The 20,047-nt window shown below is 35.9% G+C and overlaps 1 protein-coding gene across 2 annotated transcripts; it reads left to right on the top strand.

The window, feature by feature from the left end:
- Positions 1-105: 105 nt before the first annotated feature.
- On the top strand, positions 106-17,393 carry LOC127942213 (Krueppel-like factor 5). Of its 2 annotated transcripts, none has more exons than XM_052537883.1 (4): positions 106-412; positions 4,212-5,004; positions 5,124-5,183; positions 16,059-17,393. In XM_052537883.1, exons 1-4 carry the CDS (start codon positions 278-280, stop codon positions 16,235-16,237), a joined length of 1,167 nt encoding a protein of 388 aa, XP_052393843.1. In that variant the 5' UTR covers positions 106-277; the 3' UTR covers positions 16,238-17,393. The 2 variants fall into 2 exon arrangements, with proteins under 2 accessions (XP_052393843.1, XP_052393842.1); XM_052537882.1 differs by having other exon boundaries at positions 126-448.
- Positions 17,394-20,047: the final 2,654 nt, after the last annotated feature.

Consider the following 20,047-nt stretch of genomic DNA (forward strand, 5'->3'; position numbering starts at 1 on the left):
TCTCCATGTTATACACCTCTCAGGTGTTTACCTGTTCTGTGATTGGAGAAGGCGCTCTTACCTTCGCTCTGAATGGCTAAAGTAGCTGTCACTCATGTTCGACGTGTTCACAATGTGATACTTTACAACAGGTGAGGCTACCTGAGGGACACAGGGAGGGTTTTGGATACACCGCACGTCTGGATGTACCGACAAGGACGTTTACCATAATCCAGTATATGTGTATTCGTAAATAAATATAAGCGTAAAATATAGTATTCGATATTTGCTAATAGAAATGGCAAGTGTAGGACTGGCCGTTGGCGCTCCGATTACAGAAGAGAGGGCGGTTTTCACGCAGCTCAAACCCGTGCGGATGTGTAGCGCGGATGGGCCGGAGGACTCGTCTGTGTTTGAAGACGTCAAACCCGCGGTGAGACTAGCAATAAACGCTGTTGAAATGGCTCAGGTATGGCAGGCGCTCTGTGGTGTCTGACTTAACTGGAAAACACAAATATTTCGATGTCCTCACATCCCAAAAGAATATGAGAACAGATGCACTTTAAGAGAAAGCACTTGCTCAGTAACACAAAATCTTTGTGAAAGGCTTTCAGTAATTCAAGTATCTGGATATTATGTATTTATTTAAATGATGAATTGTTGATGAAATATTGAAAATAATCAGAATTATATTATTGTGAAGAAAATGCCTTTAACACAGTTCTTTATTTTGACACGACGCATTTCTCTAAATTTGTAGGTTTTGTAATAAACACTAACATCATGTTTTCCTCTGAAATAGTCTAGTTTATACTTTACTTCATGACTATAATATCTGAGATGAATGAGAGATAATTGAAACCTGTTTTACATTGATAGTATGACATTACTACAAGTTTAGGCCCTTAACATAACTTACATTATAAGAGTAAAATGTACGTTATGTACAGTGTAATTGCAAATGAATCAAAGAATAACAATTTACTTGTATTACCTTCTTGTATTCCTATGGGTACAATAATACACAAATGATCAGTAACTTCAGTGCACAGTTTGAAGTTATGTAGAAGATCATTTTACACTGAGACAATGTTAGTCAAAAGTTTAATATTTAGTTTCCCCACAGAGAAAATTCAACTGAATCCATATTTTTATCATTGTTTTATGGAATCAGAGTTCTCTAGTTTGCTCTTTGGCTTTGGCTAGCTTATGACTAATTGAGCCAATGACTGATGACCTCGTTGTACTCCTTTAAAAGTTTGTATGGCCACAGGGAACATGTAGGTTGTCGGCTTCACCAAAGGATGTAGCCTGGGCCTTTGCATGGTCTCTTTGTTTTTGGTTGGTGATGAGAAGCACATGTCTGACCCCTTGACCTCCAGTAATTTGGGGGAAAAGTACATTCTATTAAAGGAGTCGTGATCATAGTGTAAATTGAATTAGATGGTTCCAAGATGGTTCCTTCACTAGTCATGGTCCTGAAAAGCCAAAACAGCGGTTACCTATTTCCTTCCAATGCCATAAAACATAATTTTTCGTCTCAAAGGTTTTGTTTTCTCTTGCTGCTGCCCTCCAGCAAACAGACAAGAAGCCTATCGGTCTGATTTTATGGGGATCTGTGGGCAAATATACATGTTTTTGAATTCCCTTTATGCCAAATAAAACTATTATTTCAAAGGGAAAGACCTATTGTGTTGTAATTAGGAAAAAGGTCTTTGGGCTAACAGGCTACTTGGGCTCTGAAATAAGCTGTGATATCTAACTTTGGAGAAACGGCTCAGAAGACTCATATCATGCCGTTTCTGAGTCTTCTGAGCTTTATGTGCTCATTTACAAATAATAAGATTTTGTAATGGATAACAGCAAAAACAAAAAATTCTATCAGCATTTTCTTTCATGTGGGTGAGAGTTTCAGTGACAGAATTTTTTATTTTTGGGTGAACTATGCCATTAAAGAGTGAATGAGATTTTTGGAAAGTGAACCATATTTCCAACGAACGTTGATACTGAGCAATACGGAAACCTCTGGCTTATTTATCTCAAAGATTATTTTTATGTCTAACTCAGCTCCCAGCCGTTATCGGTCCCTAAAATACATAACTTAGCAGTTGTAAATGTCCTCCAATCATTAACTCAGTTCTTGGGCCAGGGTTCAGCTGCTGTTCATTCCCCTCACACAAACCCAGTGAACAGAACCGGGTCTCTAAGGCCAATGGAAGCTATAGCCAAGTACCACACAACACAAGGCCTGTTTGTGCCCAGGACTAAAGGCAGTACGGTACGCTTGCCAGAATTGGAGATAAATCGAAAGCTATTTTCAATTAATTACCTGGTTTTAACTTTCTGAAGCTGGCCTGATGAAGGTGGAATTGTTGACATTAACGCTGAGAGTACGATTGTCTGCAATAAATGGCTCATCCACAGTGATATCAAAATCTGCTGAAGTTTCAGCGTTCATTGTACATTCCCAGAGAGTACATGACCTCACATGTTAGGGTATGAGTTACCTGAAAGGATGGAGATATTTGTACATGAAACCACATCAGTGGGTTGCCAAGGAAATGCATTTTGACAATACATGGCTTACTGTTGACATAGCCGCCACTTCAGACAGCTGGACATTACAGGGCTTTTGAAATATTTATTGGCAAATATAATGACTGCAGTAAGGTCAACAATAAATGCAGCTGTGTGTTTTAAGTGGGGTCCAAATGTCAGCAATGACATTAAAAGTCTTTTAAAGAAAAGTTCTCGGAATAGTTCTTGGAAACATTAACAAAACATCTTGTAAAAAAAATATATAAATATGTGTGTGTGTGTGTGTGTGTGTGTACACGCCACAAATAAAATTATTTCATATTATATTAATACATTTCTAAATGATATCAATGTTTATTTTGTTGTTTTATATATATATTAGTATAAAATATTATAGGCATAATTTGGTATGTTATATGTGTATTAGAAATATGCTAAATGTAAGTATTTTCACTAGTGGTCCCACATGCTTTCTGGTTATTTTGGGGGGTTATTTTGTTTAGCACATGGTGCAGTCATTACAGATTGTGTGCATCCTGGACGTTTTTGTTTAAGACAGGTATTTAGGTTGTTCAGGTTTTTGCATGTGCTAACCATTTCATCATCACACATTTGACTTGCCAATTGACTGGTTTGGTAAATCTGGTTTTTCATTATCGCACAAAAGCCCTCATTTATCAGTCTCGGGAGTTTACAGCACCGTTGCACCTGAATGGCTCTCCAGGGTACTCTCGTTTTTAGAGTTCTATTTTTGTACATTGTTTGTGCCCATATCTCCTCTTGCTATCACATGTCACTGTTTTGGTTTTTGCTTTGTGTTCCAGTCCTTCATGGCTGCCACACCTGAGTTTTCTATTTACTCCGTGCTGCACTGGAGCACTGTGCAGAGCTGTGCTGTTGAACTTGGCTTTGTGTGCACGGTTTAAGCAAGGAATGATTTCCCACTGCTTGTACCAGGCGTTGCTATCATAAACAATTGTGAAAGACAATAACACAGTATATTCTTGCCAGATTTTTCAAATGAAATATTTTAACAGCTGTGGTGAAGTGAAAAGTCTAAAATGGCAGAGCAGACATCTAAGTTTAACTCCCGCTAATCAAATTAAATACAAAAACACACTTAAAATCTATCAACATAGAATGCATGCAATTAAAATAATATAAATAATTTTATTAAATTGAGAAAAACTTCTCCATGCAATTAAATTAATGCATAATTTGGATTTCATATTCAGTTCTGGGCTTGTTTTACAACTTAATACTAAAATTTACAACTTTGCAAAATAATTTAGTTATGCCTAACAGATGCAAAGGAAATGAAAATAAGTTATGCTGCAACAAGAAATATTTAGGCATTTTGGCGAGGTTCATTGGCTAATTTCTGACAAGATGTCATAAATAAAAAAACTTTTATGTAATAAATTGCTAAATTAAACATTATTTTATTTAAATAATATAAGAGTAATGCACAAATCAATTTCCTGTCAATTGTATATCTGGTTATAGCTAATGGAAATTATTAAAACAAATCAAGTAACTTCCATATTACAAATTCAATTTGATTCCACCCATTGACATTAACTTTTGCTAAAAAATTAATTTGGCAGGAAATAATTACACAATTTCTATGTGCAAATCTTACAGAGTGTTTAAAGGTACTATACTGTATCATAATCATCTTCTGTTTGTTTCAGACACGTATGGAGATGGATAAATATTTGCTCCAGAATAGCCCGCTGGTTTCTCCAAGCATGATGGATAAGAAGTACCGTCGGGAAAGTGCCTCAGTGGTAGATGAGTATTTTGCAGATGAAAAGCCAGCCCCTTACAGTCTCAACATCAACGTTATCCTGCCTAATACCACTCACCTTCGCACAGGCCTTTATCGCCCAAACAAACCTCAGGTGCATCACATCAAAACTGAGCCAGGGGTGGACGAACCCTGTGGCATTCAGACACTCCCTGAATTCACCTCAGTCTTCAGCGTGCCCCAGACAGTCAACAGCCTCTTTATCAAACCTGAAATAAACGTCACAGATGAGCTCCACATCGGCCCTCAGCAGCCGGCAGTCTACCACATGGCCGTCAGCACTAGCGACCTTACCACAATGACTTTCTCCCAGAGTCAATCGATGAATGGAATCAGTGCATCTGGCAGGACCATGCTCAACCTGAACACTGTGGCCATGACAACGCAATCTGGCGAATTTGTCATGCCCGAGCCATTCTACACTTCACCCCAGCCGCACAGTTTGCCTCCGTCACCCCCCAACTCCCAGCCTGGCAGTCCCGAGAACCAGGCAGAGCTCATTAGCTCTGTTCACCCTCCGCCACCATACCAGTCTAGAATTGGAATGAAGGTTGGACAGATGACCCCTCACTCCATTCTAATGGCCCACGGTCAGGGCATCCTCACGGGACCCAGATACAACCGACGGAACAACCCTGAGCTGGAGAAGAGAAGGATTCATCACTGTGACTTCCCAGGTTAGTGTGCCGTTCCAGTAAATAATTTTGGATTCCATGTGCCATGCCATCCTGAAGATTGGCAGAGATTATCAGGGACGTCTGTGAACTAACATCTGACCAATTTTTCTCTGTACCAGGATGCACCAAAGTTTACACTAAGAGCTCCCACTTGAAAGCACACCAAAGGACTCATACAGGTAAGAAATCAATTTAAACTCTAACATAGATACCCTAAAGTGAAAATGATATTATTTATTCACCCTAATGTCATTGCAACTCTATATGATTTTCTTTCTTCTGCTGAACTTTTCCACGCAATTACAGTGATTGGAGACTTCTAAAGCTTCATAGACAGTGCAAAAGCACTTTAAAGGTATCTTAAAAGTCTTCTGATGTTATACAATTGCTTTGTGTGAGGAACGGACAAAATGTACCGTATGTCACAATCTTGACATTTCGTGCCTGATTTGTGAACAAAAATAATGGATACGGTTTGCAAATTCAGTCAAAATGATTTGTTTGTGAATTAATCCAAATTGAGCTGGTTCAGCTCGCTCACTCAGTAGGTATGTTTACATTCACTAGTTTTCTTCATCCGGATTGAATCTGATTTCAGATTCTAAAAGATCTGTTTATATGAACTCTACATGTTGCACTCTGGTTTACATATTCATTTACATGTGCCTTACACATTCTGAACAAAACTTCTGCGCATGTGTATTGTCCGACCCGTTCAGAACCAGAGAATGCCTGCTTGAATCTAAGCATATGCATCATGGCACCATTTTTTTTATCCGATTTAGAAAATATATTTACTTTTAAATTAGTTTTAATTGGTTAAGGAATCAAATACACTGCTGAACAATTACCAGTAATTTGCATTCTATAATATTTTTTGTATATGTGACCCTGGACCACAAAACTAGTCACAAGGGTCAATTTCTCGAAAATGAGATTTATACATCATCTCAAATCTATGGTTTGTTAGGATAAGACAATGTTTTGCCGAGATACAACTATTTGAAAATCTGGAATCTGAGGGTGCAAAAAAATCTAAATACTGAGAAAATCTCATTTAAAGTTGTCCAAATTAAGTTCTTAGCAAAGCTATTATAAATATTACTAATCCAAAAAATAGTTTTTGATATATTTATGTTAGGAAATGTACAAAATATCTTTGTGGAACATTATCTTTAATTAATACCCTTATGATTTTGCCATACTTTTTTTTTTATTATTATTTTGGCCAATACAATGTCTTTTTGGCTATTGCTAAAAAATATAACTAACAAATAAATATTTGCATTGGTTAATAGCTCTTTGGAAGGGAAGATTATTAGTGAATAATGACATACATTTGGTTTCTCACTCAAAGTGAATTTTATGCCTTCAGAAGACTGTCATATTTCATTGAATGACAGTTTTTTTTCAGTGTTTATTATTCATACTTTCTCATTTTGTGTTCTGCAGAAGACACAAAGTCATACAGGTTTGGAATAACATAAGGTTGAGATATCTATTTTTTTAAAGTTAGAAGCAGTTGTTACTGCTTGACCAGTTGCAATGCACCATCAACATAAAAACTACAAATACAGCAACAGCTCGCACAGTGATGACAGCCTAAGGACAAGAGATGTAAAAGACAGAGAACAGGGCGGAGGGAGAGATTAATTGACTCTCTTTTCATTCTTTTATAAATATTGTGTCTGCATGCCTGTACAAGCCCTGCATGCTTTCCCGAGGGGGAAATCGCCAAGTGGTGGAGGAAAAACCTGTTCCTCCTGCTTTTTCTGTCTGCAACCAGGGGGTAGGGAGGGGGGCAGGCGAGCACCGCCGGGAGAAAAGAACACGGCAGTTTCAGTGTGTTCAGCTTGTCGTAAGATGAAACCCACTGCATATCCTCCTACTACACTTTAGAATGAAACTCCATGGGGTGTAATTTTCTTCACATGACGTTAAGCTGATGAAAGCACCTATTTCCGTCAAGTCACCACATTCTTTATTCTTTGCTAATAATTTTGGGGTAATCACTAAGAATGTAGAGGGATTGCCTGTAGCCTGAGGTATCATCATTGTTGTACTATCACTCACTGGTACCCTAGAGGTATCTTCGTAACTCTTTAGGCTTGTACAACACATATGTTCCCATGTGATATATTGGGAAATCGAGTAGATGTTGCAGCTGTGCAAGAAGTATTAGCATGGATGAAACTGAAGCATTACAGTGATTTGGGCCTTACATTAATTTAATCAGAGTTAAGGGGCATTTTAGGCTTGACACAAACCAGAGTCCCTAAAACTACCATGGTAAAATCACTGTAAAACATGGACTTGTGTGGTTTATTGCTAAAAAAACACTATTGTTTAACACCATTGTTTAATATATATATATATATATATATATATATATATATATATATATATATATATATATATATATATATTCATGATTATCACTGTAAATTAAATACACTTATATGTAAATATTTACTGAGAAAAGCTCCACAAATTAAGGTAATTCTAAAACATTGCATTATTTTGCCAAACTAAAGCATAGAATATGTTACACATCACTGTTTTTACGGAAATCCTAAGAAGCCATGCATTATTATTATTTTTCATTCTTGTTTTCTCATGATTATGACTAGGGATGGCCGATACCACTTATTTTGTTTTCGATACTACACCGATATTTTTCAATGCAGTATTGTCGATACCGATACTGATACGATTCTTCTGAACTAAACTTTTAAATTATGAAATTTATTAAATTATTAAGTGTAAAATGGGTAATTATAATTTGTTTAAAAAGCATTTTAACATCCAATACTAATTAATTGTAAATTATTAGTTTATATTTTTGTTAACACATGGTTCAGATATGTTACCCTAACCCTAACCCTACATCATTTGAATCTAGAAATACTACAGTTGAGCTATGGTCACTTTACTAAAACCATGGGTCATTTTCATAAGGGTCTGCCAGTGATGGGCTGTTGCATGCATAAAATGCAACCTTTTTGGACAGTGTATGATTTATATTAACATTACAGAATAGAATATGATCAATATTATCTTCCAATGTTCAATTTCAGTAAATGTAATTGCAAAAACTATGTAGGCTAATTTCAGTTTGTTTATTGTGAACTAACTTTTTTCTGTATATATATATATATATATATATATATATATATATATATATATATATATATATATATATATATATATATATATATATATATATATATATATATATATATATATATACGTATATGTATATGTGTGTGTGTGTGTGTGTATATATATATATATATATATGTGTGTATATATATATGTATATATATGTATATATATATATATATATATATAGCAGGAACAGTTCATATACAATATCTTTTTATTCCATGTCAAGTCAATCTTTTACAATCATAACATTTTTAGAACGTGACTGGAGCGACAAGAGCAGGCAATGGGAATCTGTGGGAAGAATACTGCTATCAATTGGCTGTTCCAATTAATTAAATTATTTATCACGACTTATATTCATGTTTGAAAAGTTACATCAAACCCTGCTTTACCTTGTTAAAATTGTGAGATTACAGATATGTTCCTATTTATAAAGTAATAATTTGATAACCCTTACGAAATTAATCATGGTTTTAAAGTAAAACTGTAGTAACCATGTTTCTTTTCTTTTCTTTTTTTTTATTGATTACCATTTGTATAATACCAGTTTTACTACAAATACAATGGTTAAACTATGGTTAGTATAGCAAAACCATCATTAATTTGTGGTTACCATGGTTTAACTATAGTAAACATTTTTTCTTGGTTTTATTTGTAGTAAAAAAAATGGTTAATTTTATTAAGGGGGATACAATCAGATACAAACACAAACCTTAATTTCATTCAGGAAGTTTCTTGTCAGTCAGGTTTTCTCTCAGGACAGAACATAACCGTTGCCAAATATAACTAGTTTGAACTGGTTTTACCTAACATTGCATTACACTGACCCAGTGCTGGGTAGTTTTGTGTGGGTGTTCTTCATTTAAAATTAATTAATTAATTGATTAACACAGCGTTTTTAGAGCAGATATTTTATTTTAAGCCTGCTGCGATATGCACAACAACCAGCATAATAACGTGTTGCCAGATTCATGTTCATATGTTTCAGATAAAACTGAATGTGATGCAAAAAGCAACACGTTTTTTTCTGATGAGCCTGGTTGTTTAACCCTCTGTCCATCTGCATGGTATGTGTGTTGTCACAGGTAGTCATTCCTCAGGTGGACATGGTGTGGAGTTGTATTTCAAAAGATGTTGGGGGTTGGGAATGATCCCACCGCTGAAAGCTCTCAAACAGTTTAAGAGCTCTAAAACATTCTGTGCTGTTAGATAAAAGTCAGAACTGGTTGATAACACCTGTAATTTTGATGTCTTTATTAATTATACGTTCCATTTATTGATACAAGTATGTCAGGATGTACAAGATGTGCTCTAACCAAGCAATTAAATACATGCCTGCAAAACATTTTTGTAATGTAAGCAGTAATCAAAGCAGCTAGCATATGCTAGTGGCTCTTCAAAAAAACAATAAAAAAATATTTGCCAGTTTGGCGGAGCATAACTAAACATGCTTTACCGGAAAGTCACAGAATATATTCTAGAAGCCTCATCCTGTGTTCCCTACCTAAACAGCTTTTGCAGTCCGTGTACTTTTGCGTCCGTTTATTTTTAATTTTTTTAAATGGAAATGAAATATGGAAAATGTCAAGTCAAGTCACCTTTATTTATATAGCGCCTTAAACAAAATACATTGCATCAAAGCAACTGAACAACATTCATTAGGAAAACAGTGTGTCAATAATGCAAAATGACAGTTAAAGGCAGTTCATCATTGAATTCAGTGATGATATCTCTTGTTTAAATAGTGTCTATGCATTTATTTACAATCAAATCAACGATATCGCTGTAGTTGAAGTGACCCCAACTAAGCAAGCCGGAGGCAACAGTGGCAAGGAACTGAAACTCCATCGGTGACAGAATGGAGAAAAAAACCTTGGGAGAAACCAGGCTCAGTTGGGGGGCCAGTTTTCCTCTGACCAGACGAAACCAGCAGTTAAATTCCAGGCTGCAGCAAAGTCAGATTGTGCAGAAGAATCATCTGTTTCCTGTGGTCTTGTCCTGGTGCTCCTCTGAGACAAGGTCTTTACAGGGGATCTGTATCTGGGGCTCTAGTTGTCCTGGTCTCCGCTGTCTTTCAGGGCTGTAGAGGTCCTTTCTAGGTACTGATCCACCATCTGGTCTGGATACGTACTGTATTCGGGTGACTGCAGTGACCCTCTGATCTGGATACAGACTGGAACTGGTGGCTACGGTGACCTCGGAATAAGAGAGAAACAGACTAATATTAGTGTAGATGCCATTCTTCTAATGATGTAGAAAGTACATTGGGTGTTATGGGAAGTTTTCCCGGTTCCGGTTTACCTAATTAATGCAGCCTAAAAATCCTTTAAGATGTAGAGGATTATAATGTAAAAGGAGCTCATTCAAATACTGAGGTATTTGCAATTCAGGGCTTTATAAGTAATAAGCAATATTTTAAAATCTATATGATTTTGATAGGGAGCCAGTGTAGTGTTGACAGGACAGGGTTAATATGGTCATACTTCCTGGTTCTAGTAAGAACTCTTGCTGCTACATTTATGACTAGCTGTAGTTTGTTTACTAAGCGTGCAGAACAACCACCCAATAAAGCATTGCAATAATCTAACCTTGAGGTCATAAATGCATGGATTAACATTTCTGCATTTGACATTGAGAGCATAGGGCGTTATTTAGATATATTTTTGAGATGAAAAAATGTAGTTTTACAAATGCTAGCAACGTGGCTTTCTAAGGAAAGATTGCGATCAAATAGCACACCTAGGTTCCTAACTGATGACTAAGAATTGATAGAGCAGCCATCAAGTCTTTGACAGTTTTCTAGGTTATTACATGCAGAGTTTTTAGGTCCTATAATGAACACCTCTGTTTTTTCAGAATTTAGCAGTAAAAAAAAACACTCGTAATCCAGTTTTTTTATATCAACTATGCATTCCATTAGTTTTTCAAATTGGTGTGTTTCACCGGGCCAAGAAGAAATATAGAGCTGAGTATCATCAGCATAACAGTGAAAACTAACATCATGTTTCCTGATGATATCTCCCAAGGGTAACATATAAAGCGTGAAGAGTAGCAGCCTAGTATTGAGCCTTGAGGTACTCCATACTGCACTTGTGATCGATATGATACATCTTCATTCACTGCTATGAACTGATGGCGGTCATATAAGTACTATTTAAACCATGCTAATGCACTTCCGTTAATGCCAACAAAGTGTTCAAGTCTATGCAAAAGAATGTTGTGGTCAATTGTGTCAAACGCAGCACTAAGATCCAATAGAACTAATAGAGGAATACAACCATGATCAGATGATAAGAGTAGGTAATTTGTAACTCTAAGGAGAGCAGTCTTAGTACTATGATATGGTTTAAATCCTGACAGGAAATCCTGGATTTTTCTTTGAATGGTTCAGACACTGATTTAGAGAATAAGTAGATGCAAAAAAAATTCATTATTCAAAATTCATATTTCATAAAAAAATAGTTGTTTTTGAAGGTATGTAAATGCTTAATTGAATTTCTAGTTTTTTTAGCATCTCTACACGGCGCCCTCTCCTGCCAGTTGACCCAACACCGTCATGTGCGCCGGTCTCTTGATCCGTCACTGCTTTATACGTCTGCCTCTGGATCTGCCACTGTCAAATACACATTCATTCATCCAGTGGCTGCTATACATGTCTCTCTCGCGACTAGTCACTTCTGTATGCACCTGCAACAGGACCGTCACGGACATAATCTATGATTGTACCTGTCTCGGCTATATATATATATATATATATATATATATATATATATATATATATATATCCTTAGTGTCTGGCATCTTACATAATATGTAATTTTGTCATTTCTAAATAAGGTGCAGAGCAATAGGTCAATTATCACCATTTAACCAAACTTACGGCCTGCCTCAACATCTCTCACTGTTTACAGCTACCAGACATTTCTGCTGATGCACGAGAACAGACAGACAGCCATAACTTAGCATTGCACCTGCCACAATATCTCCCATTGTGTACACTCCGATTGATGCACATAAGCAAGCAGACTGTGCAATTGTAAACTCATATTTACCTATTTGCCAACTTATCTTATGCTTTATTCCACCCTTTTAATTCATAATGGAGCATGCGGCACATAAGCAGGTGGATCAAACAGTGACAGGTCCAGAGGCAGGTGCATATAGCATTGGCGGGTCAACACATGACTACAATTATCGTTTTATGAAAACCTTTGGCTTCAGTATTTTTAAGATCTTGATAATTTTTCATGCCTAAAAACATGAAAATGTTACGCATTTCATTCATTTAATTGTAAATAGGGCTAATTCTACAGGAGTGCTACATGGAACTAAACAAAAGCAAGAGCACATCAGTTGAAATAGTAGAAATAGGATTGCAAAGGGGTGGACAAGTTTTGGAAATTTCCCCAAAATCCCTGAAATATTCCCAAAAATCCTGGAAAGTTTCCAAAATTTCTGGAATGTTTCAGAAATTTTCTGGAAACGTTCCAACTTTTTGCATCCCTAAGTAGAAATAGAAGATTGTCAAAACATTTTCCAAACACTCCAGTGTTTATTTGTGTTTGAACTCTTGACAGTTTCTATTTTCAGCATGATTTTGTAGCATTGATCACTGTAGCCAATCATTGACATTTTTGTTGATTCTTGAATTCAATGGCCAGCCGTTTAAGTTAGATTCCACTCACTGCTCAAAACTCCACAGTTTTGTTCAGTGCTGCATGCTCTAGAGTCTCTCATTATAACAGACAGTGTAACATGATGTAAATAAGAGATTCATTGAGCAGTGTACAGCTTCATTGATTATAACAGAACTTTGTGACATCGCGATAAACTGAAATGAGTGAGGCTTCTTTGTGATTATAAGCGATCTTTGAGTGATCTTTGTGCGCTTTCTCGGTTACAATCCATTCGGAATTTGAATAAGTTTTGTTTTTCATGATGCTAAGAAGATCAGTGACCGCTCCCATGCTACAAAGTTTCAGGAGTGACCTGCTGTATTTATATGTGGATGTCACTATCATTGCAATGATAGTTATAACTATAACAATGGACAAAATTTTCAAAGTAGGCTAAACATTAGTGAGCTTCATCACTAATTTCAGAAGTCTCTGTGATTTGATTCTGGAACCAGGCCTGGCTGTATCTGGAGAAGTGGGAGAAATTGTAATTTTGTATATATTATATTTATATTGTTACCATATTAAAGCCTTCTTTATTGTGCTCTAACAAGATGTACTGTACATGCTTTGAGCGACCATGCATGGTCTTTTTCGATACGGTGACACAGATAGTACAAAAATTACGACAAAATTATACCCCTATATATAATTTCATGACGATAAAGTATTTAGGCCTAATGTATTAGGTCTCGTCATTGTTTTCAGGGACGGTTACATTTCTCAAATGTGCAGGAAAAGCAATGCTTATCATTTGACCAAAGAAATCTTGTAAAATCAAAATTTTTCTATATTTGTGCATTTCGAAAATGTTTAGCAAAAAGTCAAACAAAAATATGTAAAGAAGTAAATATTTTACTTTTTCGGGCAGCATTTTTGTGTGTATGGTTCTAATTTAGAACCTTTTTTACGGAAAATTAATGGATGCAAAAGTACATGGACATGATGATTTTTCAACTAATTGCTTTGTTTATTGATTGTTGTTAATGATTAGTATTATTAATGGATTTAAGTTAATCTGGTTAATACTGATTGATGTTCTTAATATTGTTATGATGGTGAAATAGGTTATTAACAATATGCAACTTCCACTTTTTTGTCTTTTATAATGGGTTTGTGTGCGTGTGTGTGTGTGTGTGCAGTAAAATGCTTTAGCTATAACAGGTTAGCCGTTGCACAACCTCCAGCTAACCAAATAATATCTAATTTTTTTGAGCTTGTTGGCCCATTACCATAGATTGCACAAGCTGAAGTATTTGATGGGGGGCATTAACTTAAATCCCTGAGCTATTGGAGACCTTTTTCAAATTGTTAAAAGGACATCTCATTTTGAATTCTGGTTTCACATACAGAAAAGGGGGAGGGATGAGCACTAAGCTAAAAGAGCCAGTTTTCAACACTTTTCAAAGAGCTAAAATTGTGCTCTCTTCAGTCATTTCTGATAGCTGTGTAGTTTTTTTTACGTGGTGAAGTTAGTAGGTTGAACTGGAACATTGTTTAAAAAAAAAAAATGTTTAATGTTGTGGTTGAACAGCTGTTGATTGGAACGTAATCAGAGTCCAAAATAGACAATTGAAAGTTAATCTTCATGAGAAACTGAGGCACTATTGATTTTTGTTTAAAGAAATTTTTATTTTTATTCAGCAGTGATGCATTAAATTCATCAGAGGTAACATTAAAGACATTTCAAATGTAACAAATTCTTTCTATTTGAAATCCTGTTCTTTTGAGTTTTTTATACTTTAAAGAATCATGGAAAAATAAGCTGCATGTAATTTAACATTAGCATGCAATTTCTTCTTTCTAGTAAGAAGAAATGTTTCTTTAACACCAAATCAGAATGATTTATGAGGAATTATACAACACTAAGGAACAGTAATGGCTGCTGAAAACGTGAGCAGTAAGAAATATTTATGGATGAGAAAATATTATACTATTGGAAGGTGTGGTTTAAAAAAAAGGCCCTTCTTAAAATAATTCTGGACATGCACAACAATATACCTGTACTAAATAAAGATTTATTTCAAGCATTGAACACAAACCTATTGTACATGAGAAGTGAGCAAACAAGAACATTTACTCACATTTACATCCGTCAGTCAAACTCTGGTTGTCATGAAATATCATGAAACTTTCTCTTTTCCCTTCACTTTTCCTCTCCATCGTGCACAAAAATACAGATACACACTGTTACTGTACTGTATTTGGTATGAATCGTGGTCGTTTCAAACGTTTAGGGGCACATGAATGATCTGTTCTCTCTGAACTTGGCTCTTCGGGATTCAGTGCTGTGGCAAACCACACAATGTCAGATCTTATCAGCGTGTGTTAAGCACCATGGAAATATCTTCCGTGTTTACACATAGGAGTTGTATTACTCTCAAAACCACAAGCACACACACGTCTAATTCCTCTATAACTGCCATTTAAAAATGTCACGACACAAGCTGGCCTTTGTATGAGCCTGGCCTTTGAAACGTCACCGTGGATTAAAATAATGACAGTCCTTTATTTTTGTAAAGTTTTCTGTTTGCCAAAAGTTTGGAGTAATTCTGAATTTTAACAGTTGTTTAAGTTTAAAGTATTGTTTTTTTTTCTATTTGAATATATTGTGAAATGTAATTTATTGCAGTGATGGCAAAGCTAAATTTTCAGTATCTTTACTCCAGTCAGTCACATGATTCTTCAGAAATGATTCAAATATGTTGATTTGGTCCTCAAGAAATGTTACCAATGTTGAAAAATAGTTTTTGATGCTTATTTTTGTGGAAACCATGGTACACAACCATTCAAAAGTTTGGGTTATGATTTAAAAAAAAAGGAAAATAAATTATTTATTTGTTTTATTGAACAAGGATGCATTACATAGATCAAAAGAGACAGTAAAGGCATTTATAATTGAGAGAAACATTTTTTATTTCAAGTAAATGCTGTTCAATGACTTTCTATTCACCAAAGAGTCCTGAAAAAAAAAGTATGAGGGTTGCCGAAAATAATTGTTGATAATTGAGTATCAAATCAGTATATAAGAATGCTTTCTGAAGAATCATGTGACACTAAAAACTGAAGTAAAGGCTGCTGAAACTTCAGCTTTGCCAACCCAGGAATTCATTACACTGCAACAGAAAACTGATACATAGATAACTGTTTGGTTTTGTTTTAACTAAATCAACATGATCTAACTTTTGTTGTGATTTTTATCATATATAGGTGAGAAGCCATACCAGTGCAGCTGGGAAGGATGTGACTGGCGTTTTGCCCGCTCGGATGAACTGACGCGGCATTACCGCAAACACACCGGCGCAAAACCCTTCAAATGTGTCGCCTGCAGTCGCTGCTTCTCTCGTTCAGACCACCTCGCACTGCACATGAAGCGCCATCAAAACTAATGAACTTCAAATCCTTACTTTTCAAGCTTTATAGCAGTTTATTGTTCTGAATATTTCACAGTCACTTATGTATGAAGATCAAACTAATGAAAGCTCTGCCGTCCGGCACCAGCACTCCAAACATTTAGATTGTCATGAAGAGGACTGGACATCACAACACCAGAACAGCACAGAGCTCCAGCAGAATGTATACTACTGTACATATGTTTTGTATGCGTGTATGTCTGTAGATGAATGTGAAAAGATGTTATGAATTTTATACTTGACCTCCATCCACTGTCTAAATTTGAAAATGTTCCTTTGAGACTGTCTTCCCAATAACTTGAAATGTAAAGTTTGATTTATTAATTCCAAGGTAATAGTTAATTGTTCATTTTGAATGACGTTAACACAATATTTATATGGAATTTCCCCCTCACAAGAAGTTGTTTGCTTTTAGGTAAAATGCTACAATAAAAAAAAAAAAAGAGTAACCCTAATGTTTGCCGTTCTCACAGTTGTGTATCCATGGATACAGATCTTTGCGAGACTGTGTTTAAAAGATCCGTCATCTGTTTGACATTTTGGCTCTTTGAATGACCGAAAAAAAATGCTGATGAATGAGACAAATGAGCTTACAAAAGCATTTGAGCATTGTGTGCCAAATTTCCAGAAGATTATTAGCCATTCACATGCGTTTTTCATGAAAAAAATAAAAAATGCAGCATTGTCACGTAAAATCTCAGTGAAATGAAGAAAGTGCATAAGTCTCTCACTTTTCCCAAGAACAAATTATTCATATTAGTTGAAGACATTGTAGCATTTGCCTTTTGTACTGCCCTCGAGGCCCATCTTGTGCTCTAGTGGTGACTGCAGTTTATAAATGCTTGAAAGTTCTCAAGTTCCTTTTTATTTGTGTACATATCCTTCACTTATGATGGGAACTCTGATGGATCAAAAATACTGTACATACTGTTGTTAAAGTTAAACTACTTGTAAATATTTTACTCGTTGAAGATAATTGTTATGAACAAATGTTTTTTTTTTTTGTGTGTTTCTTGAATGTGGGTGTATTGCATTTGTAGATCTTGTGTACTAAGTGATTAGTTTAACATAGGCTATTTTATGTACTTGTTTGAATACAGAATTTTGAAAATAAAAGAATGCATTTTGTGTTCGTTTCTTGTCCTAGTGTTGCTGCTAACATGCTTGGGTGCTAGGAGTATGAATAAGGTTCTTCCTTGAATGACATTTAAATACAGCCTACCTGGTTAATACTTATGTGATTGATAGAGGACAGATGTGTCCGTGTTAGCCATGTTATATTTATGAGGAACAATGTTCTTGGAACTAGAGGCTAAGAAGGCGGCTTATGCATCTATTTCATATTCTTATAGACTTTTTAAATCTAGTAAGGTATTTAGGCCTATCTTTAGTTTTCAAATGCTTGACTTAGTCACAACTGCAGTGGGAATAGGCTTATATAACGAATACTTTTTAAATTAAGGTGCATGAAGACAAAACATGTTTCCAAATTTTCTATTAAACACACGCCTGTTTAAAGCATTAACTTTCAGCTTATATTGTTAACAGTTGCATTGTAAAACAATGAGTCAGCTTTAAAAAAAATAATGGTATAGTAATTGTACAGTTGCAGTTTGCAAAAGACTAAATTTGGGTGGGGAATGACTTTTAGCTGAAATAGATCCTAATAATTAGAGTCCGACAAGATCCTTTCTACTGAATGAGCCTACAATAAGAGATGTTGACTTATGAGGGGAACACCCATTTTACTAAAGGACAGCATTTGTTATGTGAAAATGAAAATATGTAACCATTTAAAAACATAGAGAGCGCTACTGCAGTGAAGAAAAGTTAAACTGCTGCTGAGAATATGTTTAAAAGCCTCGCTCATTCCTGAGGTGTTAACTGTGCTTACAGCAGCAGCGTAGATCCAGTTAAAACATGCCCCGCTTCTGACAGAAATGGAAAGCGTCAGATAGTCTTTCACCGTCTTTTCAGATATTTCAGATGGGTTAAATGTCCGCTGTTTGACTTCTGTTTGTTGAAACTGCTGTAAAGAACAATCAATAAATGTGCTTCGCTTGAAAACTCAAGTAAAGGCTAAGCTTTGTAATGTCAGTGTTAATCATTATTGCACCAGTTGAGAAGTGAGTGTCATAAAGATTGTGTTTTGACCATAATTTATCACCCCAGACACTGAGGTAATAAAATTTCAGGAACAAACAAAGGGCTAGCACCACTTAATATGAACTTTAAAGTCCTGACCGAGTTACAACGTTGGACTTTGACTTCAATGGTATGACCATGCTGGGTAATTTTATTGACAAAATGATAAAACATTTCACCATAATATATATTTACCTACTTGATATAAGTGGAATGATAAGACTTGAAAAGATGATAGATAGTACTAAATGGGGCTTTGACATAAATTGTTAGACATGTACAGCACTAGAGGGCGCAACACCTGCTGCTGAACCTGAAACAACAGGAGAACGTCTCAACACCGCCACATGGTTGCACAGCAAAGTTCTTTTAGACACTGAACACTGAATAGTTTTATTTGGAACACTTATATATTTGAACAAACAAAAAATGAGTATTCGGGTGCATCTAAATAAATTAGAATGTTGTGGAAAAGTTCATTTATTTCAGTAATTCAACTCAAATTGTGAAAGTCGTGTATTAAATAAGTTCAGTGCACACTGACTCAAGTAGTTTAAGTCTTTGGTTCTTTTATTTTTGTTGACGATTTTGGCTCACATTTAACAAAAATCTAAAAAAAAAAAAAATGTAATACTTCATACGACCAATTTAAATAAAAAAAACATTTTCAGTGAATTGTTTGGCCTTCTGGAAAGTATGTTAATTTACTGTACGTGTTGGTAGAGGCTCCTTTTGCTTTAATTGCTGCCTCAATTCGGCGTGGCATGGAGCTGATCAGTCTGTGGCACTGCTGATGTGGTCTGGAAGCCCAGGTTTCTTTGACAGTGGCCTTCAGCTTATAATATTTTTTGGTCTCTTGTTTCTCATTTTCCTCTTGAAAATAGCCAATAGATTCTCTCTGGGGTTCAGGTCTGGTGAGTTTGTCAAGCACAACAACACCATGGTCAGTGCTTTTGGCAGTGTCTGCAAGAGCCAAATCCTGCTGGAAAATAAAACTTCAAAAAGCTGGTCAGCAGAAGGAAGTGCTCCAAAATTTCTTGGTAAATGGGTGACTTTGGTTTTCAAAAAATACAATGAACCAACACCAGCAGATGACATTACACCCCAAATCATCACAGACTGTGGGAACTTAACACTGGACTTCAAGCAACTTTGAGGGCTTTGAGCTTTTCCACCCTTCTTCCAGACTCTAGGACCTTGGTTTCCAAATGAAATACAAGACTTGCTCTCATCTGAAAAGAGGACTTTGGACCACCTTAGCCCAGGTAAGACGCCTCTGACGTTGTCTGTGGTTCAGAAATGGCTTAACAAGAGGAGTACGACAACTGTAGCCAAATTCCTTGACACGTCTGTATGCTTTGAACTAAGCCTCAGTCCACTTTGCTTGACAATCCTCATAATGCTGTGGTTCTCTTGGCTGGTTATGCATCTTTTTCTTCCACACTTTTTCCTTCCACTCAACTCTCTGTTAGCATGCTTGGATACAGCACTCTGTGAACAGCCAGCTTCTTTGGCAATGAATGTTTGTGGCTTACCCTCCTTGTGAAGTCTGTCAATGATTGTCTTCTGGACAACTGTCAGATCAGCAGTCTTCCCCACAATTGTGTAGCCTAATGAACCAAACTGAGAGACCATTCTGAA

Source organism: Carassius gibelio, chromosome A21 (assembly GCF_023724105.1).
Source record: "Carassius gibelio isolate Cgi1373 ecotype wild population from Czech Republic chromosome A21, carGib1.2-hapl.c, whole genome shotgun sequence".
NCBI classification, from domain to species: Eukaryota; Metazoa; Chordata; class Actinopteri; order Cypriniformes; family Cyprinidae; genus Carassius; species Carassius gibelio.